The sequence below is a fragment of the Lineus longissimus genome, chromosome 15, assembly GCF_910592395.1.
Source record: "Lineus longissimus chromosome 15, tnLinLong1.2, whole genome shotgun sequence".
Classification (NCBI taxonomy): Eukaryota; Metazoa; Nemertea; class Pilidiophora; order Heteronemertea; family Lineidae; genus Lineus; species Lineus longissimus.
Genome location: NC_088322.1, coordinates 562,548 through 589,354, shown reverse-complemented (window position 1 = coordinate 589,354; position 26,807 = coordinate 562,548). Strand labels below are relative to the sequence as shown.

General features: G+C 44.1%; 1 protein-coding gene across 3 annotated transcripts in view; it reads left to right on the top strand.

Moving 5' to 3' along the window:
• Window positions 1–1,041: 1,041 nt before the first annotated feature.
• The window catches only part of LOC135499960 (uncharacterized), a 193,232-nt gene continuing 167,466 nt past the window's right edge, over window positions 1,042–26,807 (top strand). Inside the window, exons 1-5 of one of the 3 annotated variants that reach the window (XM_064791032.1) lie at window positions 1,042–1,119; window positions 1,837–2,426; window positions 2,710–3,103; window positions 3,380–3,581; window positions 3,907–4,420. In XM_064791032.1, coding sequence (XP_064647102.1) covers window positions 2,386–2,426; window positions 2,710–3,103; window positions 3,380–3,581; window positions 3,907–4,028 — 759 coding nt within the window. In that variant the 5' untranslated portion in view covers window positions 1,042–1,119; window positions 1,837–2,385 and the 3' untranslated portion in view covers window positions 4,029–4,420. Of the gene's footprint in view, window positions 1,120–1,764; window positions 2,427–2,709; window positions 3,104–3,379; window positions 3,582–3,906; window positions 4,421–6,457; window positions 6,633–26,807 lie in introns of those variants that run through there. The other 2 variants (XR_010449372.1, XM_064791033.1) reach the window with 2 other exon arrangements.

Below are 26,807 nucleotides of genomic sequence, written 5' to 3'. Positions count from 1 at the left end.
CATTTTGAACCTGTAGCCTAGGCCTACCGGATATTGTGAGAATGAGGTGAGGACAGCCAACTGATTTTGATTTTGATTCATCACTGTTTATTGCAATGCTTTCTTTGCTCTTCCAGTTGCTGTTAATGAAAACATCATGCCGAACACCGACAAGAACAGTGTCCTGTCAAGCTACGCGGCCAGAGAGGATTCCTTACCATTCAGTGAAGTCGCAGTGTACCATCGTGGGCCACGAGTTTGTGAACCTGCCGGCAGACTACGTTCTTCCTGGAAATCAAACTGCTGATCTCCAAAGCAACGCCACACCACAATTGTCCTCCACGCCCGTGAAAGTACGTCCCAGAAATAACTTTGATCAGGACTGCGATACCACTTTTGATGGCAATTCCACGGGCATGGCGATTTAGCGGATCCTGCGGATTCTGCGGATTATGCGGAATCTGGTCTGCAGCGGATTGGTATCCGGGCGTTTCGCTCCCTGACGACGTTTTCGCCCCCAGCATTTTCGCCCCAAACTTAGCCTAATACCATTAGGCCCCACGTGTGGCACTGAAGGTGGCCGCTGCCGTGATGTAATGTAATCAAGCTAAATCAAGAGAGTGTCTGAGAGTCACTCTACCCAAAAATTAGTCGTTTCGCCTCCTGGGACTTGGGGTGGTTTAAGGATCGTTGCCAGGATCTCGGGCTTGTCACCTGTCATCGCATGATCTTGCTGGCTGTTTGGTCATCAAGAGTGGGATGATTGACTCGGGTGGACGTCTTTTATTTATTATCATGAGAGTGGGAAATTCTCTGTTTAAACTGATTTGTCATCTGGGAGTCCTGGACATCATCAGTCATCATGTGACTTGAATATCTTAATGATGGATCATCAAGGCAATCGTATGTTGCTCGTGCACAATTTTGCGATGTTGTAAAATAAAGAGAGACGTGTCAACCAGGCCAGTGTAGAAGTTTAAAATGTCCCCTGGAAAAAGTGTCCGTCCCTATTGTATTTTGCACGATATTAAGAAATTAACGAATGAGCGAAAATGACGTGTGTTTTTCGGGTGCGTAACGACTTACACGATTACGGGCCAACTCGGCCTATTACCAACTCGGCCTGGGTTATAGATCACGGTCAATGGTCTCATTAGGGAGGGTTTTTTTTATTCATGCGCCCCCCCCCCCCCTCACTGCAGTTCCTAAAATCATTGATTTCTCGGTCCTTACAGTATGTCAGTGTTGATTCAGCAGTTGTTTTGGCAAAGACATGTTTTTTTGGAGTTTCTGAAACCTAGAGCGCTACTCAATAGGCGGCTAACAAGAAACTACGCATTTATACTGTTGTTGCCGACGTATGTGTACACTGAACTTGGGATGTGCGTCGGCCCCGTGTTGAAATGCCGTCCCGTTTCAGTTGGTGCGTTTTTCGCTGATTTATGCAAAACTCAACATATCTCAAAAGTTCAATGGTTGACCCTCGATTTTTTTTTGATTTTTGTGTAGCGTAAGCAACTGTCTTTCATGGGAGAATGGTCACTATAAGAATTATTCAGGAAGAAATGTATAATATTTGGGGGTTTTCGTGATTGTCCGGCCCAATTGGCAATATTGCCATTTGGGATGGTGAACCAGAGCTAGGAGCAAATGTGACGCTTATGATTTATTTAAAGAAATAAAATGCCCGATTTAACATCCTGCAGAATCAGGGGAATCGGGCGTTTCCAGTGATAATACGACACAAATGGGTTGTCCTCATGCATTCACTTTGGAAACGCATTTTAAAATAGATGTTACGTCCTGTTAATGGGGCACGTCATCATCGCGTACATTTGGGAAAAACTCCCTAACGAGACCAATGTGGAAATCGTCCGATAATAGAATGCAGACATTTTTTTCATGCATGTTGGGGTTTTTCCGAAATGCTTGATAATCTTAGCGGTTTAGACAATTTAACAGTTATGGAATATTACAAATATTTATTATAAGGATAATTTATCATAATATCGATATTCTCGAGCTGTTTTTATGCTGATTCCGCCCAGATTCCGCAGGTTTCGCAGAATCCGCAGGATCCGCTAAATCGCCATGCCCCAATTCCACCGGAAGAGGCTAGAGAAGCAGGTCCAGGACAGATTGCCGCGAAAATTTATAAATAGTTTGGGAAGCTGGCTTGACATCCTGACAAATCCGGCCATCGATCACTCGATATGTGGCCTCGATATGTTTACTCCCTCAATCAGAAAGATGCGTAAGGAGTAGGCCCTGTTTGTAAGAGGATGCTGCGAGAGGATGTTATAAGTTTCCCCGAACTATTTATAAATTTTCGCGGCAATCTGTCCTGGACCTGCTTCTCTAGTCTCTTCCAATTCCACCTTGTCAGCCACATTCATTGATGACGAGATGCGAGATCCTAATTGGAATGCAAATCTTTCAGTCAACAAGTAAGTTTGCCCTTGCTGTTGTCATGGAATCATTATTCATTTCTCACTCATAATCAAACATGTCAAATGATCTAGAACTACTGATATTGTACTGTGCTGTTTGATAATATACATAGATGTAACATAGTATATAAGCTTACGCAGCCAATCCAGAAACATTCATGAACCAAGTGCAGCCAGAATCCAGGACTTTCTAGGCAAGAAAAAAATCTATTGATTTGTGTTTAGTTGTTTATTTACATTGCATCAAAAAATGTAGTCAATGCCTTGTTGTCTTTTCCAGCAGCGAACCCGATGATGATTTAGGGGGTGATGAGGTCAAGGTCAAGAAAAAGTTGTATGTGGTACCCGAGGACAAGTTGCTTTCCCTTTTCAAGATCGGCCAGAAGTGTGGACACAAGGGAGCAGAGGCTACAGTTGCGTCGTTTCACGGAACACTTGTGACAATTGCACAGCAGTGTTTCTCTTGTGAGGAGCCCACCAAGTGGAGCAGCCAGGATATAGTCAACGGTTACCCGTGCGGTAACATCACATTATCGGCAGCTCTCCTCAGCTCTGGGAATGTCCCCAGCAACGCCCTGAGGATGCTAAATCATTGGGGAGTTCAGGGTATTGTTCGTGGTTATTCATTGCATGACACTAAGACCAACACCATAATATGCACAGAACGTGTGGTGGTAAGTTCTCTAAAATGGACTAATATATTATGTTCTTCAAGATAAACTTCGAATCTCAGATTACACTGAGGACTAGTAGGTGCTCATTGCATGGAATTTATCTTCAAGTTAACAAGCAGTAGTTCTTTGAAAACTGGCTTTAGCTTTTTAAACCGGTGGTGGGATATGTCATCTGGAGTTCCTGATTACATACGGTCTTTGGGATAGAATGTTGGACTAGAACTTCAACAAAAGTCTTGTTTTTGTCCCAGAACAATGATTTCAATTTCCTTTCAGTCAACAGAACCAGATACTAAGAAAAGTGCCGCAATGGAAGTGTTGGGGTTATCACGAGCTCTTGGTGTTGTTGACGATTACTGCCCACACCTGGAGATTAAACTGATCACTGATGGCCATGCTGGTGTGTCAAAGTATGTCGGGGAGAACCCGCACCCTGACAAGGTGACCCATTACCTGGACATTTGGCATGTAGCAAAAGGTAGGCCTCGGTAGATAGATCACTGCATATTGTTATGGAATGCTGTCAGTCATCCATATCGAGTGACATGATCAAGCATTGCCTTTCCAACACTGTACCATGCACAATGATTTAAGTCTTCCAACTCCCTCCCGGAAGAGGTGTTCATCACTTATTTTGCTTCATACTAGTATTCTGAATGGTGTACAATGATGACTCGTATCCATCAGCAATTCAAGGTAAAACTAAAAGTTCTTATTACCTTTCTTTATCATATTTATGTCATGTATGCCATGATGTACATTTCATCTAGCAGTGGTGGTGATGCTTATGCTTACTATTTCAGGGATAAAGAAGAGGTTGGCCAAGTTGGTCAAGCGCTTTCCAGAAGTGGGCAAGTGGAAGAGGAGCATTGTGAATCATCTTTATTGGTGTGCTGTTACCAGCTACAACAATGGGGGGAGTTGATACTGGCCAAGTGGATATTCATCGCGAACCACATTGCCAATGTCCATGAACATGACAGCGAACTTTACCAAATGTGTGTGTTCACATGGAAAAATCCGTCCGAGATGTTGGTTTGACCGAGGTGAGTAGGGATCTGTTCTGCCATGAAATGTTAATACTCAGCACTTTACTGTTACATTCACTTGTTGGCCTACTAAGCAGAATAGAAGAAGGGTGTAGAAGTTTTTCTAATCTTTGATTGACAAAGTGCAGGGCTGCGTACCTGTACGGGTACGTATTCCCGTATTTTGTACGCCAAAAAAACCACTTTGTGCGTTGTACGATTTTTGCTTCTCATTGTACACAATTTTTCCTTTCAAAAATACGCTGAAATTAATTGTAAAATACGAATAAAAAAGGTCTTAACTTGAATGTTTTCTCTGTGTTTTTTACGTTATTCATTCCCCGATAGAAAACTATACAGCTCCACCCCCGGGGCGCACAATATGTGAAAACGGACCCGACATCCACATTATCTATCTTGCGCACTTTAGATGGCACATATAGTAGTGACACCTCTGGATAGACAGACGAACTATAACTGTTGCAGACGATAGTCTTGCTCTCGCTATAGATCCTATCAATACACTAGTACAATTCATTTTACACTGCGATTGAGCGAGACTTCTTCATTCATTGAAAATGGCTGAACATGCTGAAGGCAGTAGCTCTGGCGCCAGACGAAAACGCGCTCATGTGCTTGTGGAATTTACTTTTGAAAATTTGTACACATTTTAATGACAATCATACACATATTATTTGGGATTGCAGAAAATTGTACACAAAAATTTGGGGAAATACACATTTTTGGCTCACCGTAAGGGGAGTCTATATGATAGCGCTGTGTCCGTCGTCGTCGTCGTCGTCGTCGTCGTCGTCGTCGTCGTCGTCGTCGTATCCTAACAGTGGCACGTTTCTTAACTGCTAGGGCTATGAACTTGAAACTTTGTGCACAGAATGCCCTAGGTCAGCTGACCTCTGACACTGATTTTCGGTCCGATCTGATTCTCTGTTTGGCCACCAGGGGGCCAAATGTCGATATCTAAAAAGTGTGATATCTCGCTTATTAGTGACTTGTTTTCGATAAAACTTTTGTTGTAGGTACTCATAGCAAATATACATTTTATATTATACGGGTTTTTAATTTGACCGTGTTTTCAAGGTCACAGAGGTCATATGGCGTAAATTGGCCATTAGAGTGTAAACTATGGCACGTTTCTTAACCACTAAAGCTATGAACTTGAAACTTGGTACATATAACCCCCTATATCACATAGCCTCTGGTGCTGAATTTTGGTTCGATCTGATTCCTAACTTTGCCACCAGGGGGCCAAAAGTGGAAATCTAAAAAGTGTGATATCTCGCTTATAAGTGACTTGTTTTCGATAAAATTCTTATGGTACGTACTGTTAGGAAGAATACATCACATGTTATACGGGTTTTCAATTTGACCTACTTTTCAAGGTCACAGAAGTCATATAGCGTAAATTGGCTGTTAGAGTGTAAACTATGGCACGTTTCTTAACCAGTAAAGCTATGAACTTGAAACTTGGTGCATATAACCCCCTACATCAGATAACGTCTGATGTCGAATTTTGGCCTGATCTGATTCTTTATTCGGCCACCAGGGGGCCATAACGGAAAAAGGAAGAAGTGCAATATCTTGCTTATTTGAGTGAATTGTTTTCGATAAAATTTTATGGCAGGGACTCCTAGCAAGGATACATCACATTTCCTATGATTTTTGGATTTGACCTCCTTTTCTAGGTCACAGAGGTCAAATGGCGTAAATTGACCGTTCGAGTGTAACTATGGCACGTTTCTTAACTGCTAAAGCTATGAACTTGAAAGTTGGTACATGTAACCCCCTACATCAGATAATCTCTGACACCGAATTTTGGCCTGATCTGATTCTTGATTTGGCCACCAGGGGGTCAAAACTGAAAAAGTAGGACGTGCAATATCTCGCTTATTAATGACTTTTTTTCGATGAATTTTTTATTGCAGAGACTCTTAGCAATCACACGATATTGATCTTGTTGATGTCGTAGACAATTATTGGTTGGATCATAAACTTATATATACTGCCCTGTCTTATTACTTGACATCAATACACATCTAAAAAAAGTCTTCATGTCTGATTGTGTTCACCATATTCACCTCTAAACTAAGCATGATCCTGCCTACTAAAAGATGTATATGGTGAGCACAATGGCCCCTGGCCGTTTCATTTAAAAGTTGACCCACTCAAAAAAAAGTAAGGGTAAGCAGCCCTGAAGTGTCTCCAAAATGCTAACTTTATCAGAAATAACCTATGTGACTCCCATAAAGCAAACATTGTGGAATCAAATTATTAGTGTGTTGATTATATGTGCATTTCATTATTTCAGGTTCTGAGGCATATGACACACTCTGCCATAGAGTGATCTTGAACAAGCTGGTCATGAAATCTGTTAAAAAGCTCAGTTCTGATGCTCAGACCTCAGGGTTGGAGGGCTTCCACAGCACTCTTAACCAGTTTGCTCCCAAGATGTACCACTTGGGCTACCAGGCAATGAAGAGCAGGTCAGTTAGCAATTCGCATACAGTGTTCCTTGTTTTAATTTATTTCAGTGTGCAGGCAATCTTCAAGTCTACTTGTAACTAAACTGGAAGATGCAGAGTGCAGTTACATTCACGTGTCCACAATGCAGTAGTATTCTAGCACTGCTGACTGCCTGATATCTCAAATGACTGACATTGTCAGGCTTGCAGTCTTGATCCAAAACATGAGCAATGTAGGCCTAGGCCTTAGCCTCCAAAAATGGATTGGTCTCCTCTCATGTTGTTTTTTTTTCTCTAGGGTGGAATTGGCTTGGGTTAGGGTTGACTTGGGTCTCACTGGTTCCGGCTGGGGAGGGGGGCTCGGTAGGTCTAAATCCTGAAATGACCCCTCAGCCCCAGGAAGTGCCAGTATTACAACCATGCTTGGTTGGTCTAGGGGGGGGGGGGGGGGGAGTGACCCAGTGTAATATCTCCTCTGAAAAAAAACATTAAACGGTTAACTGTAAGTGAGTAGGACTTAGGGGGGGGGTGGTCCCATGACCTTTGCACGGTACTGTACACCGCATTGCTATGGGACCATCCATTTATTATGTACGCACTGAGGGTGGTGGGGGTATAGGAATTTGGGTCCAAAATGCGTATGCATGTACATTTGACTGTACATTTTGGTAGAAAAAATGCGTATGATGGGTGGGGGGGGGGGGGGGCTAAAAAATCCCAACTTTTATGCGTATGTAATAAATGGATGGTCCCCTATTACAAAACAGGTGAGGAGTGGAGGAAGGTCTGAATGATTTCCACATATTGAAGACTAACGAGAAAAACAAATTTTATAATAATCACAGCACTAACTCCATTTTATTAACATGTATAGTTAGAAATATGCATTCGAGATATAATGGGATGAATCGACCCAAACTATTATTTGTTTTTGTAAGCCTCAATCACATACTCAGGCAAGTTTATCTTAACGTACTCAATGTCCTCCTTGTGAGTTTTTAGAATGGTCTTCTTCCCAACACCGCAATTGGGAATGTTTTTGTCCTTCGACCAGCGATTACATAATGGCATTCAACACATGAAGTTCACTTTTTCAACGATACGACTGTCAGTGTCGTACACGTCCACTAACCTTTTCTCCACAGTTATTAGCTCACCTCTTAGCAGAGGTGAGCTTATCCCATACCGTGGCGTCCGTCGTCCGTCGTCGTCGTCGTCGTCGTCGTCGTCGTCGTCGTCGTCCGTCGTCGTCCGTCGTCCGTTAGCAGGGCACGTTTCGTAACTGTTAGAGCTATTGAGTTGAAACTTGGTACACATGTACCCTTATGTAATGACACCTTGGAGACCAAGTTTCGGTCCGATTCGTTTCATGGTTTGGCCACCAGGGGGCCAAACGTTAAAAGTGAAAATATGCAATATCTCCCTTAATAGTAGTCGGGAAATTTTGAAAAAAATATGGTAGGTACTTCTAGCAAAGGTGCATCATATATCCTCCGGGTTTTTGATTTGACCTCCTTTTCAAGGTCACAGAGGTCAAATGGTGTAAATTGGCCGTTAGGATGTAACGATGGCACGTTTCTAAACTGCAATGACTATTGATACCAAATTTGGTACACATTTACCCCTTAGTCAGGTGATCTCAGGGACTGAAGTTTGGTCCAATATGATTCACCACTTGACCACCAGGGGGCAAAATCCAAAAACCTTAAAAATGTGATTATTCCTTAACTTCTTGCCCGATTGCCACCAATTTGATATCATGGGTACATCTAACCACCATACAGTATATGTCACACAGGTTTTTAATTTGACCTTCTTGTCAAGGTCACAGAGGTCAAATGGCGTAAATTCGCTGTCAGGCCGTAACTATGGCACGTTTCTTAACTGCAATGACTATTGATCACAAATTAAGTACACATGTACCCCTTGGTCAGGTGATCTCAGGTACCGAAGTTTGGTGCGATCTGATTTGCCGTTTGGCCTCCAGGGAGGGGGCCAAATCCTAAATACTTCAAAATGCCATTATTCCTAGTAATGACTTGCCCGATTGGCACCAATTTTATATCATAGGTACATCTAATTCTAACAACCATTCAATGTGTCACCCGGGTCTTCTTTGATTTGACCTACTTTTCAAGGTCACAGAGGTCGAATGTACTGTAAATTGGCCATTTTGGGGAAATTGTAATTGCTTGGACCTACATCAAACCTAACACTACATGACACAATACAATGCTCTTTATCCATCTTTCCTCCACATGAGGTGAGCACAATGGCCCTGGCCATTTCATATAGTTTTTGAGCATATCAAATGCAACCAGATTCCTATCCAAGTGCAGCAGATCATCCGAATTTTCGCATCGACTTGTAAAGTCCGTCAACAGCGTTAAGAATCGAATAAATTTGATTGTTTCCATTAGAAATTCCAGGACGCGTTTCGTTACGTACTGTTTTTTGTTTGTTGTGTGTGCGCAAACGACTTTCATGAGATCGTCTGCAAACTTCATGGCCGAATACTGCACAAACGCGTTATCCACAGCACCATCGTACTTACTGCTTCGCATATGGTTCAAGTGGTTCTCGAATTGCTTGTGGAAATGCTCCCACATGTATCCGTCCAACACGACTTGGTACAAACTTTTATGCAAGAGTAACGTTTCCAAGACGAGACACAAGAATGCACCACTAATCATTTCATTCGGATTGTTCAAACTGAGCGATGTGAGAAATTCGGATACGTATTCCGAATATGTGTCCTGATCGCTAAATATTGCCTTCGCATACATCTCAGGCAAGATACCCTTCCCCCCAGAGAACAGAGTCCGTCAAGAAATCCGAACGACTCATTTTCTGCGGACTTCTTCATGTCGGCCTTGTTGAAAGATTCGGCCACGTTGTTTACAATAAATGTTACAATTCCTTGTGAAATGTCATTGCAACAGTTCTTCTCCACATGCACATCTAACGAATCGTTATGGGACATGCTCACCAAACATATGTCGAAAATGTTGTGGATCGGCGCCAACGATACTGGCTTGACTCGGTGCACTGTAACTGGCAACGTGGATAGTTCGATAATTTCAAACAGAGTACTGTCCGAATAAGGTTGCCGAGTTTCGCCATTCTCCCATAAAACGGATTTGATGATGACTTTCCCGACACAGTGCTCAAAATTTGACCGATATCCAAAGACGATGATGCATTGTGTTGGCTGCTGTCGAGACTGTACAAAATACTCAACAGCGTTTCGAAACGTCCACGAAGCACTTTTCTAATATCCTCGTAGGCGTATTCGTGCTGCTGCTGCTGCTGCTGCTGCTGTTTTTTCGTATCCACCACGTGCAGCTGGAGGATGGAGTCATCGCACCAGTTTATTTCAGTGTGCAGGCAATCTTCAAGTCTACTTGTAACTAAACTGGAAGATGCAGAGTGCAGTTACATTCACGTGTGCACAATGCAGTAGTATTCTAGCACTGCTGACTGCCTGATATCTCAAATGACTGACATTGTCAGGCTTGCAGTCTTGATCCAAAACATGAGCAATGTAGGCCTAGGCCTAAGCCTCCAAAAATGGATTGGTCTCCTCTCATGTTGTTTTTCTTTCTCTAGGGTGGAATTGGCTTGGGTTAGGGTTGACTTGGGTCTCACTGGTTCCGGCTGGGGAGGGGCTCGGTAGGTCTAAATCCTGAAATGACCCCTCAGCCCCAGGAAGTGCCAGTATTACAACCATACTTGGTTGGTCTGGGGGGGGGGGGGGGGAGTGACCCAGTGTAATATCTCCTCTGAAAAAATACATTAAACGGTTAACTGTAAGTGAGTAGGATTTAGGGGGGGGGGGGGGTGGTCCCATGACCTTTGCACGGTACTGTACACCGCATTGCTATGGGACCATCCATTTATTATGTACGCACTGAGGGTGGTGGGGGTATAGGAATTTGGGTCCAAAATGCGTATGCATGTACATTTGACTGTACATTTTGGTAGAAAAAATGCGTATGATGGGTGGGGGGGGGGGGGGGGTCTAAAAAATTTCAACTTTTATGCGTATGTAATAAATGGATGGTCCCCTATTACAAAACAGGTGAGGAGTGGAGGAAGGTCTGAATGATTTCCACATATTGAAGACTAACGAGAAAAACAAATTTTATAACAATCACAGCACTAACTCCATTTTATTAACATGTATAGTTAGAAATATGCATTCGAGATATAATGGGATGAATCGACCTAAACTATTATTTGTTTTTGTAAGCCTCAATCACATACTCGGGGAAGTTTATCTTAACGTACTCAATGTCCTCCTTGTGAGTTTTTAGAATGGTCTTCTTCCCAACACCGCAATTGGGAATGTTTTTGTCCTTCGACCAGCGATTACATATGGCATTCAACACATGAAGTTCACTTTTTCAACGATACGACTGTCAGTGTCGTACACGTCCACTAACCTTTTCTCCACAGTTATATAGTTTTTGAGCATATCAAATGCAACCAGATTCCTATCCAAGTGCAGCAGATCATCCGAATTTTCGCATCGACTTGTAAAGTCCGTCAACAGCGTTAAGAATCGAATAAATTTGATTGTTTCCATTAGAAATTCCAGGACGCGTTTCGTTACGTACTGTTTTTTGTTTGTTATGTGCGCGCAAACGACTTTCATAAGATCGTCTGCAAACTTCATGGCCGAATACTGCACAAACGCGTTATCCACAGCACCATCGTACTTACTGCTTCGCATAAGGTTCAAGTGGTTCTCGAATTGCTTGTGGAAATGCTCCCACATGTATCCGTCCAACACGACTTGGTACAAACTTTTATGCAAGAGTAACGTTTCCAAGACGAGACACAAGAATGCACCACTAACCATTTCATTCGGATTGTTCAAACTGAGCGATGTGAGCGATTCGGATACGTATTCCGAATATGTGTCCTGATCGCTAAATATTGCCTTCGCATACATCTCAGGCAAAATACCCTTCCCCCCAGAGAACAGTGTCCGTCAAGAAATCCGAACGACTCATTTTCTGCGGACTTCTTCACGTCGGCCTTGTTGAACGATTCGGCCACTTTGTTTACAATAAATGTTACAATTCCTTGTGAAATGTCATTGCAACAGTTCTTCTCCACATTCACATCTAACGAATCATTATGGGATATGCTCACCAAATATATGTCGAAAATGTTGTGGATCGGCGCCAACGATACTGGATTGACTTGGTGCACTGTAACTGGCACCGTGGATAGTTCGATAATTTCAAACAGAGTACTGTCCGAATGAAGCTTGCCGGGTTTCGCCTTTCTCCGATAAAACGGATTTGATGATGACTTTCCCAACACAGTACTCAAAATTTGACCGATATCCAAAGACGATGATGCATTGTGTGGGCTGCTGTCGAGACTGTACAAAATACTCAACAGCGTTTCGAAAGGTCCACGAAACACTTTTCTAATATCCTCGTAGGCGTATACGTGCTGCTGCTGCTGCTGCTGCTGTTGTTTCGTATCCACCACGTGCAGCTGGAGGATGGAGTCATCGCACCAGTTTATTTCAGTGTGCAGGCAATCTTCAAGTCTACTTGTAACTAAACTGGAAGATGCAGAGTGCAGTTACATTCACGTGTGCACAATGCAGTAGTATTCTAACACTGCTGACTGCCTGATATCTCAAATGACTGACATTGTCAGGCTTGCAGTCTTGATCCAAAACATGAGCAATGTAGGCCTAGGCCTAAGCCTCCAAAAATGGATTGGTCTCCTCTCATGTCGTTTTTCTTTTTCTAGGGTGGAATTGGCTTGGGTTAGGGTTGACTTGGGTCTCACTGGTTCCGGCTGGGGAGGGGCTCGGTAGGTCTAAATCCTGAAATGACCCCTCAGCCCCAGGAAGTGCCAGTATTACAACCATACTTGGTTGGTCTGGGGGGGGGGGGGGGGGACCCAGTGTAATATCTCCTCTGAAAAAAAACATTAAACGGTTAACTGTAAGTGAGTAGGATTTAGGGGGGGGGTGGTCCCATGACCTTTGCACGGTACTGTACACCGCATTGCTATGGGACCATCCATTTATTATGTACGCACTGAGGGTGGTGGGGGTATAGGAATTTGGGTCCAAAATGCGTATGCATGTACATTTGACTGTACATTTTGGTAGAAAAAATGCGTATGATGGGTGGGGGGGGGTGGGGTCTAAAAAATTCCAACTTTTATGCGTATGTAATAAATGGATGGTCCCCTATTACAAAACAGGTGAGGAGTGGAGGAAGGTCTGAATGATTTCCACATATTGAAGACTAACGAGAAAAACAAATTTTATAACAATCACAGCACTAACTCCATTTTATTAACATGTATAGTTAAAAATATGCATTCGAGATATAATGGGATGAATCGACCCAAACTATTATTTGTTTTTGTAAGCCTCAATCACATACTCGGGGAAGTTTATCTTAACGTACTCAATGTCCTCCTTGTGAGTTTTTAGAATGGTCTTCTTCCCAACACCGCAATTGGGAATGTTTTTGTCCTTCGACCAGCGATTACATAAGGCATTCAACACATGAAGTTCACTTTTTCAACGATACGACTGTCAGTGTCGTACACGTCCACTAACCTTTTCTCCACAGTTATATAGTTTTTGAGCATATCAAATGCAACCAGATTCCTATCCAAGTGCAGCAGATCATCTGAATTTTCGCATCGACTTGTAAAGTCCGTCAACAGCGTTAAGAATCGAATAAATTTGATTGTTTCCATTAGAAATTCCAGGACGCGTTTCGTTACGTACTGTTTTTTGTTTGTTATGTGCGCGCAAACGACTTTCATAAGATCGTTTGCAAACTTCATGGCCGAATACTGCACAAACGCGTTATCCACAGCACCATCGTACTTACTGCTTCGCATAAGGTTCTAGTGGTTCTCGAATTGCTTGTGGAAATGCTCCCACATGTATCCGTCCAACACGACTTGGTACAAACTTTTATGCAAGAGTAACGTTTCCAAGACGAGACACAAGAATGCACCACTAACCATTTCATTCGGATTGTTCAAACTGAGCGATGTGAGCGATTCGTATACGTATTCCGAATATGTGTCCTGATCGCTAAATATTGCCTTCGCATACATCTCAGGCAAGATACCCTTCCCCCCAGAGAACAGTGTCCGTCAAGAAATCCGAACGACTCATTTTCTGCGGACTTCTTCACGTCGGCCTTGTTGAACGATTCGGCCACGTTGTTTACAATAAATGTTACAATTCCTTGTGAAATGTCATTGCAACAGTTCTTCTCCACATGCACATCTAACGAATCGTTATGGGATATGCTCACCAAACATATGTCGAAAATGTTGTGGATCGGCGCCAACGATACTGGATTGACTTGGTGCACTGTAACTGGCACCGTGGATAGTTCGATAATTTCAAACAGAGTACTGTCCGAATGAAGCTTGCCGGGTTTCGCCATTCTCCGATAAAACGGATTTGATGATGACTTTCCCAACACAGTACTCAAAATTTGACCGATATCCAAAGACGATGATGCATTGTGTGGGCTGCTGTCGAGACTGTACAAAATACTCAACAGCGTTTCGAAAGGTCCACGAAACACTTTTCTAATATCCTCTTAGGCGTATTCGTGCTGCTGCTGCTGCTGCTGCTGTTGTTTCGTATCCACCACGTACAGCTGGAGGATGGAGTCATCGCACCAGTTTATTTCAGTGTGCAGGCAATCTTCAAGTCTACTTGTAACTAAACTGGAAGATGCAGAGTGCAGTTACATTCACGTGTCCACAATACAGTAGTATTCTAGCACTGCTGACTGCCTGATATCTCAAATGACTGACATTGTCAGGCTTGCAGTCTTGATCCAAAACATGAGCAATGTAGGCCTATGCCTAAGCCTCCAAAAATGGATTGGTCTCCTCTCATGTTGTTTTTCTTTCTCTAGGGTGGAATTGGCTTGGGTTAGGGTTGACTTGGGTCTCACTGGTTCCGGCTGGGGAGGGGCTCGGTAGGTCTAAATCCTGAAATGACCCCTCAGCCCCAGGAAGTGCCAGTATTACAACCATACTTGGTTGGTCTGGGGGGGGGGGGAGTGACCCAGTGTAATATCGCCTCTGAAAAAAAAAATTAAACGGTTAACTGTAAGTGAGTAGGATTTAGGGGGGGGGGGGGGGTCCCATGACCTTTGCACGGTACTGTACACCGCATTGCTATGGGACCATCCATTTATTATGTACGCACTGAGGGTGGTGGGGGTATAGGAATTTGGGTCCAAAATGCGTATGCATTTACATTTGACTGTACATTTTGGTAGAAAAAATGCGTATGATGGGTGGGGGGGGGGTGGGGTCTAAAAAATTCCAACTTTTATGCGTATGTAATAAATGGATGGTCCCCTATTACAAAACAGGTGAGGAGTGGAGGAAGGTCTGAATGATTTCCACATATTGAAGACTAACGAGAAAAACAAATTTTATAACAATCACAGCACTAACTCCATTTTATTAACATGTATAGTTAAAAATATGCATTCGAGATATAATGGGATGAATCGACCCAAACTATTATTTGTTTTTGTAAGCCTCAATCACATACTCGGGGAAGTTTATCTTAACGTACTCAATGTCCTCCTTGTGAGTTTTTAGAATGGTCTTCTTCCCAACACCGCAATTGGGAATGTTTTTGTCCTTCGACCAGCGATTACATATGGCATTCAACACATGAAGTTCACTTTTTCAACGATACGACTGTCAGTGTCGTACACGTCCACTAACCTTTTCTCCACAGTTATATAGTTTTTGAGCATATCAAATGCAACCAGATTCCTATCCAAGTGCAGCAGATCATCCGAATTTTCGCATTGACTTGTAAAGTCCGTCAACAGCGTTAAGAATCGAATAAATTTGATTGTTTCCATTAGAAATTCCAGGACGCGTTTCGTTACGTACTGTTTTTTGTTTGTTATGTGCGCGCAAACGACTTTCATAAGATCGTCTGCAAACTTCATGGCCGAATACTGCACAAACGCGTTATCCACAGCACCATCGTACTTACTGCTTCGCATAAGGTTCAAGTGGTTCTCGAATTGCTTGTGGAAATGCTCCCACATGTATCCGTCCAACACGACTTGGTACAAACTTTTATGCAAGAGTAACGTTTCCAAGACGAGACACAAGAATGCACCACTAACCATTTCATTCGGATTGTTCAAACTGAGCGATGTGAGCGATTCGGATACGTATTCCGAATATGTGTCCTGATCGCTAAATATTGCCTTCGCATACATCTCAGGCAAAATACCCTTCCCCCCAGAGAACAGTGTCCGTCAAGAAATCCGAACGACTCATTTTCTGCGGACTTCTTCACGTCGGCCTTGTTGAACGATTCGGCCACTTTGTTTACAATAAATGTTACAATTCCTTGTGAAATGTCATTGCAACAGTTCTTCTCCACATGCACATCTAACGAATCGTTATGGGATATGCTCACCAAACATATGTCGAAAATGTTGTGGATCGGCGCCAACGATACTGGATTGACTTGGTGCACTGTAACTGGCACCGTGGATAGTTCGATAATTTCAAACAGAGTACTGTCCGAATGAAGCTTGCCGGGTTTCGCCATTCTCCGATAAAACGGATTTGATGATGACTTTCCCAACACAGTACTCAAAATTTGACCGATATCCAAAGAGGATGATGCATTGTGTGGGCTGCTGTCGAGACTGTACAAAATACTCAACAGCGTTTCGAAAGGTCCACGAAACACTTTTCTAATATCCTCGTAGGCGTATTCGTGCTGCTGCTGCTGCTGCTGCTGTTTTTTCGTATCCACCACGTGCAGCTGGAGGATGGAGTCATCGCACCAGTTTATTTCAGTGTGCAGGCAATCTTCAAGTCTACTTGTAACTAAACTGGAAGATGCAGAGTGCAGTTACATTCACGTGTCCACAATGCAGTAGTATTCTAGCACTGCTGACTGCCTGATATCTCAAATGACTGACATTGTCAGGCTTGCAGTCTTGATCCAAAACATGAGCAATGTAGGCCTAGGCCTAAGCCTCCAAAAATGGATTGGTCTCCTCTCATGTTGTTTTTCTTTCTCTAGGGTGGAATTGGCTTGGGTTAGGGTTGACTTGGGTCTCACTGGTTCCGGCTGGGGAGGGGCTCGGTAGGTCTAAATCCTGAAATGACCCCTCAGCCACAGGAAGTGCCAGTATTACAACCATACTTGGTTGGTCTGGGGGGGGGGGGAGTGACCCAGTGTAATATCTCCTCTGAAAAAAAAAAATTAAACGGTTAACTGTAAGTGAGTAGGATTTAGGGGGGGGGGTGGTCCCATGACCTTTGCACGGTACTGTACACCGCATTGCTATGGGACCATCCATTTATTAAGTACGCACTGAGGGTGGTGGGGGTATAGGAATTTGGGTCCAAAATGCGTATGCATGTACATTTGACTGTACATTTTGGTAGAAAAAATGCGTATGATGGGTGGGGGGGTGGGGTCTAAAAAATTTCAACTTTTGTGCGTATGTAATAAATGGATGGTCCCCTATTACAAAACAGGTGAGGAGTGGAGGAAGGTCTGAATGATTTCCACATATTGAAGACTAACGAGAAAAACAAATTTTATAACAATCACAGCACTAACTCCATTTTATTAACATGTATAGTTAGAAATATGCATTCGAGATAAATGGGATGAATCGACCCAAACTATTATTTGTTTTTGTAAGCCTCAATCACATACTCGGGCAAGTTTATCTTAACGTACTCAATGTCCTCCTTGTGAGTTTTTAGAATGGTCTTCTTCCCAACACCGCAATTGGGAATGTTTTTGTCCTTCGACCAGCGATTACATATGGCATTCAACACATGAAGTTCACTTTTTCAACGATACGACTGTCAGTGTCGTACACGTCCACTAACCTTTTCTCCACAGTTATATAGTTTTTGAGCATATCAAATGCAACCAGATTCCTATCCAAGTGCAGCAGATCATCCGAATTTTCGCATCGACTTGTAAAGTCCGTCAACAGCGTTAAGAATCGAATAAATTTGATTGTTTCCATTAGAAATTCCAGGACGCGTTTCGTTACGTACTGTTTTTTGTTTGTTATGTGCGCGCAAACGACTTTCATAAGATCGTCTGCAAACTTCATGGCCGAATACTGCACAAACGCGTTATCCACAGCGCCATCGTACTTACTGCTTCGCATAAGGTTCAAGTGGTTCTCGAATTGCTTGTGGAAATGCTCCCACATGTATCCGTCCAACACGACTTGGTACAAACTTTTATGCAAGAGTAACGTTTCCAAGACGAAACACAAGAATGCACCACTAACCATTTCATTCGGATTGTTCAAACTGAGCGATGTGAGCGATTCGGATACGTATTCCGAATATGTGTCCTGATCGCTAAATATTGCCTTCGCATACATCTCAGGCAAGATACCCTTCCCCCCAGAGAACAGTGTCCGTCAAGAAATCCGAACGACTCATTTTCTGCGGACTTCTTCACGTCGGCCTTGTTGAACGATTCGGCCACTTTGTTTACAATAAATGTTACAATTCCCTGTGAAATGTCATTGCAACAGTTCTTCTCCACATGCACATCTAACGAATCGTTATGGGATATGCTCACCAAACATATGTCGAAAATGTTGTGGATCGGCGCCAACGATACTGGATTGACTTGGTGCACTGTAACTGGCACCGTGGATAGTTCGATAATTTCAAACAGAGTACTGTCCGAATGAAGCTTGCCGGGTTTCGCCATTCTCCGATAAAACGGATTTGATGATGACTTTCCCAACACAGTACTCAAAATTTGACCGATATCCAAAGACGATGATGCATTGTGTGGGCTGCTGTCGAGACTGTACAAAATACTCAACAGCGTTTCGAAAGGTCCACGAAACACTTTTCTAATATCCTCGTAGGCGTATTCGTGCTGCTGCTGCTGCTGCTGCTGTTTTTTCGTATCCACCACGTGCAGCTGGAGGATGGAGTCATCGCACCAGTTTATTTCAGTGTGCAGGCAATCTTCAAGTCTACTTGTAACTAAACTGGAAGATGCAGAGTGCAGTTACATTCACGTGTCCACAATGCAGTAGTATTCTAGCACTGCTGACTGCCTGATATCTCAAATGACTGACATTGTCAGGCTTGCAGTCTTGATCCAAAACATGAGCAATGTAGGCCTAGGCCTAAGCCTCCAAAAATGGATTGGTCTCCTCTCATGTTGTTTTTCTTTCTCTAGGGTGGAATTGGCTTGGGTTAGGGTTGACTTGGGTCTCACTGGTTCCGGCTGGGGAGGGGCTCGGTAGGTCTAAATCCTGAAATGACCCCTCAGCTCCAGGAAGTGCCAGTATTACAACCATACTTGGTTGGTCTGGGGGGGGGGGGGAGTGACCCAGTGTAATATCTCCTCTGAAAAAAAAACATTAAACGGTTAACTGTAAGTGAGTAGGATTTAGGGGGGGGGGGGGGTGGTCCCATGACCTTTGCACGGTACTGTACACCGCATTGCTATGGGACCATCCATTTATTAAGTACGCACTGAGGGTGGTGGGGGTATAGGAATTTGGGTCCAAAATGCGTATGCATGTACATTTGACTGTACATTTTGGTAGAAAAAATGTGTATGATGGGTGGGGGGGTGGGGTCTAAAAAATTTCAACTTTTGTGCGTATGTAGTAAATGGATGGTCCCCTATTACAAAACAGTTGAGGAGTGGAGGAAGGTCTGAATGATTTCCACATATTGAAGACTAACGAGAAAAACAAATTTTATAACAATCACAGCACTAACTCCATTTTATTAACATGTATAGTTAGAAATATGCATTCGAGATAAATGGGATGAATCGACCCAAACTATTATTTGTTTTTGTAAGCCTCAATCACATACTCGGGGAAGTTTATCTTAACGTACTCAATGTCCTCCTTGTGAGTTTTTAGAATGGTCTTCTTCCCAACACCGCAATTGGGAATGTTTTTCTCCTTCGACCAGCGATTACATATGGCATTCAACACATGAAGTTCACTTTTTCAACGATACGACTGTCAGTGTCGTACATGTCCACTAACCTTTTCTCCACAGTTATATAGTTTTTGAGCATATCAAATGCAACCAGATTCCTATCGAAGTGCAGCAGATCATCCGAATTTTCGCATCGACTTGTAAAGTCCGTCAACAGCGTTAAGAATCGAATGAATTTGATTGTTTCCATTAGAAATTCCAGGACGCGTTTCGTTACGTACTGTTTTTTGTTTGTTATGTGCGCGCAAACGACTTTCATAAGATCGTCTGCAAACTTCATGGCCGAATACTGCACAAACGCGTTATCCACAGCGCCATCGTACTTACTGCTTCGCATAAGGTTCAAGTGGTTCTCGAATTGCTTGTGGAAATGCTCCCACATGTATCCGTCCAACACGACTTGGTACAAACTTTTATGCAAGAGTAACGTTTCCAAGACGAGACACAAGAATGCACCACTAACCATTTCATTCGGATTGTTCAAACTGAGCGATGTGAGCGATTCGGATACGTATTCCGAATATGTGTCCTGATCGCTAAATATTGCCTTCGCATACATCTCAGGCAAGATACCCTTCCCCCCAGAGAACAGTGTCCGTCAAGAAATCCGAACGACTCATTTTCTGCGGACTTCTTCACGTCGGCCTTGTTGAACGATTCGGCCACGTTGTTTACAATAAATGTTACAATTCCTTGTGAAATGTCATTGCAACAGTTCTTCTCCACATGCACATCTAACGAATCGTTATGGGATATGCTCACCAAACATATGTCGAAAATGTTGTGGATCGGCGCCAACGATACTGGATTGACTTGGTGCACTGTAACTGGCACCGTGGATAGTTCGATAATTTCAAACAGAGTACTGTCCGAATGAAACTTGCCGGGTTTCGCCATTCTCCGATAAAACGGATTTGATGATGACTTTCCCGACACAATGCTCAAAATTTGACCAATATCCAAAGACGATGATGCATTGTGTGGGCTGCTGTCGAGACTGTACAAAATACTCAACAGCGTTTCGAAGCGTCCACGAAACACTTTTCTAATATCCTCGTAGGCGTATTCGTGCTGCTGCTGCTGCTGCTGCTGTTGTTTCATATCCACCACGTGCAGCTGGAGGATGGAGTCATCGCACCAGTTTATTTCAGTGTGCAGGCAATCTTCAAGTCTACTTGTAACTAAACTGGAAGATGCAGAGTGCAGTTACATTCACGTGTCCACAATGCAGTAGTATTCTAGCACTGCTGACTGCCTGATATCTCAAATGACTGACATTGTCAGGCTTGCAGTCTTGATCCAAAACATGAGCAATGTAGGCCTAGGCCTAAGCCTCCAAAAATGGATTGGTCTCCTCTCATGTTGTTTTTTTTTCTCTAGGGTGGAATTGGCTTGGGTTAGGGTTGACTTGGGTCTCACTGGTTCCGGCTGGGGAGGGGCTCGGTAGGTCTAAATCCTGAAATGACCCCTCAGCCCCAGGAAGTGCCAGTATTACAACCATACTTGGTTGGTCTGCGGGGGGGGGGGGGGGGGAGTGACCCAGTGTAATATCTCCTCTGAAAAAAAACATTAAACGGTTAACTGTAAGTGAGTAGGATTTAGGGGGGGGGGTGGTCCCATGACCTTTGCACGGTACTGTACACCGCATTGCTATGGGACCATCCATTTATTATGTACGCACTGAGGGTGGTGGGGGTATAGGAATTTGGGTCCAAAATGCGTATGCATGTACATTTGACTGTACATTTTAGTAGAAAAAATGCGTATGATGGGTGGGGGGGGTGGGGTCTAAAAAATTCCAACTTTTGTGCGTATGTAATAAATGGATGGTCCCCTATTACAAAACAGGTGAGGAGTGGAGGAAGGTCTGAATGATTTCCACATATTGAAGACTAACGAGAAAAACAAATTTTATAATAATCACAGCACTAACTCCATTTTATTAACATGTATAGTTAGAAATATGCATTCGAGATATAATGGGATGAATCGACCCAAACTATTATTTGTTTTTGTAAGCCTCAATCACATACTTGGGCAAGTTTATCTTAACATACTCAATGTCCTCCTTGTGAGTTTTTAGAATGGTCTTCTTCCCAATACCGCAATTGGGAATGTTTTTCTCCTTCGACCAGCGATTACATATGGCATTCAACACATGAAGTTCACTTTTTCAACGATACGACTGTCAGTGTCGTACATGTCCACTAACCTTTTTTCCACAGTTATATAGTTTTTGAGCATATCAAATGCAACCAGATTCCTATCCAAGTGCAGCAGATCATCTGAATTTTCGCATCGACTTGTAAAGTCCGTCAACAGCGTTAAGAATCGAATAAATTTGATTGTTTCCATTAGAAATTCCAGGACGCGTTTCGTTACGTACTGTTTTTTGTTTGTTATGTGCGCGCAAACGACTTTCATGAGATCGTCTGCAAACTTCATGGCCGAATACTGCACAAACGCGTTATCCACAGCACCATCGTACTTACTGCTTCGCATAAGGTTCAAGTGGTACTCGAATTGCTTGTGGAAATGCTCCCACATGTATCCGTCCAACACGACTTGGTACAAACTTTTATGCAAGAGTAACGTTTCCAAGACGAGACACAAGAATGCACCACTAACCATTTCATTCGGATTGTTCAAACTGAGCGATGTCAGTGATTCGGATACGTATTCCGAATATGTGTCCTGATCGCTAAATATTGCCTTCGCATACATCTCAGGCAAGATACCCTTCCCCCCAGAGAACAGTGTCCGTCAAGAAATCCGAACGACTCATTTTCTGCGGACTTCTTCACGTCGGCCTTGTTGAACGATTCGGCCACTTTGTTTACAATAAATGTTACAATTCCTTGTGAAATGTCATTGCAACAGTTCTTCTCCACATGCACATCTAACGAATCGTTATGGGATATGCTCACCAAACATATGTCGAAAATGTTGTGGATCGGCGCCAACGATACTGGCTTGACTCGGTGCACTGTAACTGGCACCGTGGATAGTTCGATAATTTCAAACAGAGTACTGTCCGAATGAAGCTTGCCGGGTTTCGCCATTCTCCGATAAAACGGATTTGATTTGTGAACGTGGATTTGTGCTGCTGCTTTGTCCAAAGGGTAAGACCGTTGTGACTGACTGGGACGTCAGATCAGAGAAAATATCGTTGGATTGTCCTTTACGTCTTGACGTCTCAACCCTGTTGGTGAGTCGTCGTCAGTTTGATGTCCCTATGACGTCACCAATGATGGCGGTGACGTCCCGGTCTTGACTGGTGACGTCAAAAGTGATTCCGGGAAATGGGGTGTGCGCGGGAATGACATGCTGCTGTCATTCTGGGGCGGGAAATGAGCGACATGGTTTAAGTGTGCTCTGGAAACGGTTTCGGTACAGAGGTGACCTCATCAGTTATGCTAATGGACTAAACGGAATGCGGCAGGTAGTGTGGCCTGCTAAACCCTTTTGCGTCCGATATGTGGGTCGGGCCAGTTCCCTTATTGTAGTATGAGGGAGCCGTACTCCATCGGTAAGATATGAGGAGGGTTGGGGCTGTTGTGCCCAAAACTGAAAAGATATGGTGTTGTATCTATTTCAGGTGTGATGTGACGTGGAGTGTTTTGAGGACGGGGATTCTGGGTGATATCCCTGCTGGGTGCTGCATGGTTAACGATATTTAATGATAGTGAAGACACCATCAGCTGGTTTTTGCTGATGCGAGAGTAATGGTATGCCAGGGCTCATACGGAGAAATAAATGATAGAAACGCTAAAAGAGTATGAGCGTGGTTACCAGGACGTGTTGTCCTTGATGTTGAGTCCTAACGGCGACATTGTGGGCAGACGGTGGATCCAGAAAGACTCTCGCGAGAGTCTGGTGGCCTTGGCTTGGGCGCCATCTGGTGGGATGTGCATGAACTCAAGGATCGAGACAATGATGTCTTCCAGGCCATGATGGTCCGGGAGGTTGAAGTGATGCCCTATGACATCGGTGGCGATGTTTTTATTGACGCTGTAGAAGTGTCCTTGGAAGCGTTCTAGTAGTGTACGCTTGGTTTCGCCTACATATTGAATGTGACATTGTCTACATTGAATACAATAAATAACATTATTGCTTTTACAACAGATTTTGGTTTTTGTGTTATATATCTTCCCTGTGGTCCTGCTAGTGATACGTCCCGTCTTGTCCAGACGGGGACAGTATCTACATGTTCTTGGGGAGAGACAGGACCAGCGTGGAGGCTTGGTTGTACTTGGCGCTACGACCGTAGAAGGCCCTAATTTGGCTCGGACTAGGTTGTCTCGAAGGTTTTTAGGTCTTCTAAAACCGTGTATAATTTGTGTCTCATACAGGTGTAGAGTAGTTTTGTGTCTTGCTAGAATGTCCAGATTGTCTTTTAGAATGGCTGCTGGTTGTGTTAGCGCCGGGTTGAAGGTTGTGACAAAATAGAAAGGAGCTTTGTCTTCCTCCTGAGTTCCTGTTGTGGTAGGATCCGGGTTGAGAAGAGACTGGCGGTCTTGCCGATGTGCCCGTATAAGGGCCGTCTCTATGAGTGGCTTGGGGTAGCCTCTGCGTTCGAAGTGGTGTGCTATCACGAGCGCGTGTTTCTCAAAGTCTTCTAAGTTTGAACAGATTCTGAGGATTCTCAGAAATTGTCCATATGGTATGCCATTGAGGCATGACCTGATGTGAGCTGATGAGTATAGAAGGAAATTGTGTGCATCCGTGGGTTTGGTATACAGGTCTGTATAGATCTGTCCGGTGGATGTGACGTGGACACGTGTGTCTAAGAATGTCACACTGGAATCCGAGATGTCGGCAGTGAATTTGATAGTGGGATGTTGTGAGTTGAGGTACGTCACAAAATTGTCCACTTCCTCTCTCGTACATGCGAAGAGGGCGAAGATGTCGTCTATGAATCGTACCCAGACTAGTGGTTGTGTTGGGTGAGTGTAGACGTGACGTTCCTCGAAGTCTGCCATGAAGAGATTAGCAAAGGATGGTGCAACCTTTGTTCCCATGGCCGTTCCTGAGACTTGTAAGTAGTTCTGTTTGTTGAACTGAAAATTGTTTTGTGACAGTACTAAATCAAGAAGTTTGATTATAGACTGATTGTTGGGGCCATTTTGTTGGCCTCTGTTCCTTAGATGGCGTGCCACAGCTCTTTTTCCCTCCCATATTGGGATGTTGGTGTAGAGAGATGTGACATCGAGAGTGACCAGTAGAGTCCCAGCTGGGATTTGTCCCAGGGCTGTGATCGTTTGTAGGAAATGGGTGGTGTGCTTTATATATGATTTGGTTGTTTTAACCAATGGTTGAAGGAAGTGGTCGGCTAGTTGCGAGATGCGTTCTGTCGGGCAGTCATTAGCCGACATGATGGGTCTGCCTGGTGGTGGTAGGATCCCTTTGTGGATTTTCGGAAGTAAATAAAATTCCGGTGTTTTGGGTTCCACTGGGGCTAGGTAATCAAACATTTTTTGTGTGATTTCCCCTGTTTGCAGCATGTCTCTTAAGAAGGATGTGACATTGTCTGCAAGTGAACCAGTGAGATTCTCTGTCGTCGGCCGGTAGTGTGTCCGGTTTGACAGTTGCCGTGCAGCTTCCGTAATGTAATCTTGTCTGTTCATGATTACTACTGCAGAACCTTTGTCTGCGGGTTTGATAACAATCTGTTTCATTGCCTGAAGTTGGGTCAATGCTTCCCTTTCAACCGACGTAAGGTTGTTGGAGCGGGGTAAATGGAGGGGGATCCGGTCGAAGTGATATTCATTGGTTCTAATGAAAGCCTCTAGATCCGGGGGTCCTGTGGGGTTCCATTTGGATGGTAGTTTGAACTTGCGTTCCAGAGTGTTGTCGTCCTGGTTTGGGGTTTGGCCTAAATCAGGGTCATTTTCATGAAAAAATGCCCTGCGTCGGAGACTGACGTGGAATTTATCCAAGTCCTTAAAGAGTTCTCCGAAATCAGGTTCGCCCGGTGTGGGGCAAAAATTTAGACCTTTGCTCAGGAGGGTCTCCTGGGCTGGAGTGAGAGAGATGTCTGATAAATTGATAACATACTCAGATGAACCTTTCGGGGTGGATGTTCCCCTGTTGTTTAATGTATCACTATTGTTATTTACAGTTATGTGTGCCAAATCGGGATGGATTGTCACTTTCTGAAAGCCTTGATTAGAGCTTCTTCTCGTGCGGAATGCTGTAGCTGGGAGTCCCTTCTGCCCGCCGGTCTGTTCGGTCGAGGGGAGATGGGTCTTTGCCTTGGGCGTGGTTGGGCCGTCTGGCGTGGACTTGTTTGAGCTTGCTGTGCTCCACGATGTGGTGATCGCGATCTCCTTCGAGTTTTGGTGTTGTTCTTGCCTGTTGAAGCTGGTGTGGCTTGTGGCTGACGGCCGGTCCTTTGGTTGGTGTGATCTCTCCTGATCGACCCGTCTTGAAAAACCGACTTGGGGATCTGGTGCGTGGCCAGACAAGCGGCTATCTGATCGTTAGGGAGGCGCGTTTGTGACGTCATCCTTCTTTGTATCACTTCCCTGACCTCAGCTTTGTCTGCTGCGATCAATGAGTTGAGTAGAGTGATGGCTAGGTTGAAGCCGTCGACGTCCTCGCCATAGATTGTTCTGATGGTTCGGACCAAGGCGTCTCCCCGTGAGGCGTCCATGGCGGCTTTTTCCGTGAGTTCATCCGCGTGGATGCGAAGGAGACTCACCGCATGCAGTCTGTTCGAATCCACTATCCTAGTGGAAACGGGAACGAGAAACGGTGGTGGGCGATCCAGGCCCAGGGACCAGGCGGGTGGATTGTCTTCGTCCGCCAGCTGTCTTAGACTGTGTGCCCTTGAAGAAGCCTTCGCAAAAGCTGATAGGCTGTTGCGGGCCTGCTTCCACAGGGGTAACGCATCCTCCCTGACGGGGTGCTTACTCCTGGTCCTTGTCTGAAGAGGTTGTTCAGTCAGGTCCGTCCGTGACCTCTTCTTTGACGGTTGAAGACTCACGTCGGGGTTGTGATCTGCATCTGCCGTGGGTGGCGAAATGACAACCGTGGGAATGGCAGCTGAGGTGCTGGCAACCGGTTGTTCAACATTCAAGCTTGTGGTACTGTTAACTGGTGTGTGGAAATCGCTGAGCGATTGTTGCGCGTCCCTGAGGATTTCTATGGGTTGAA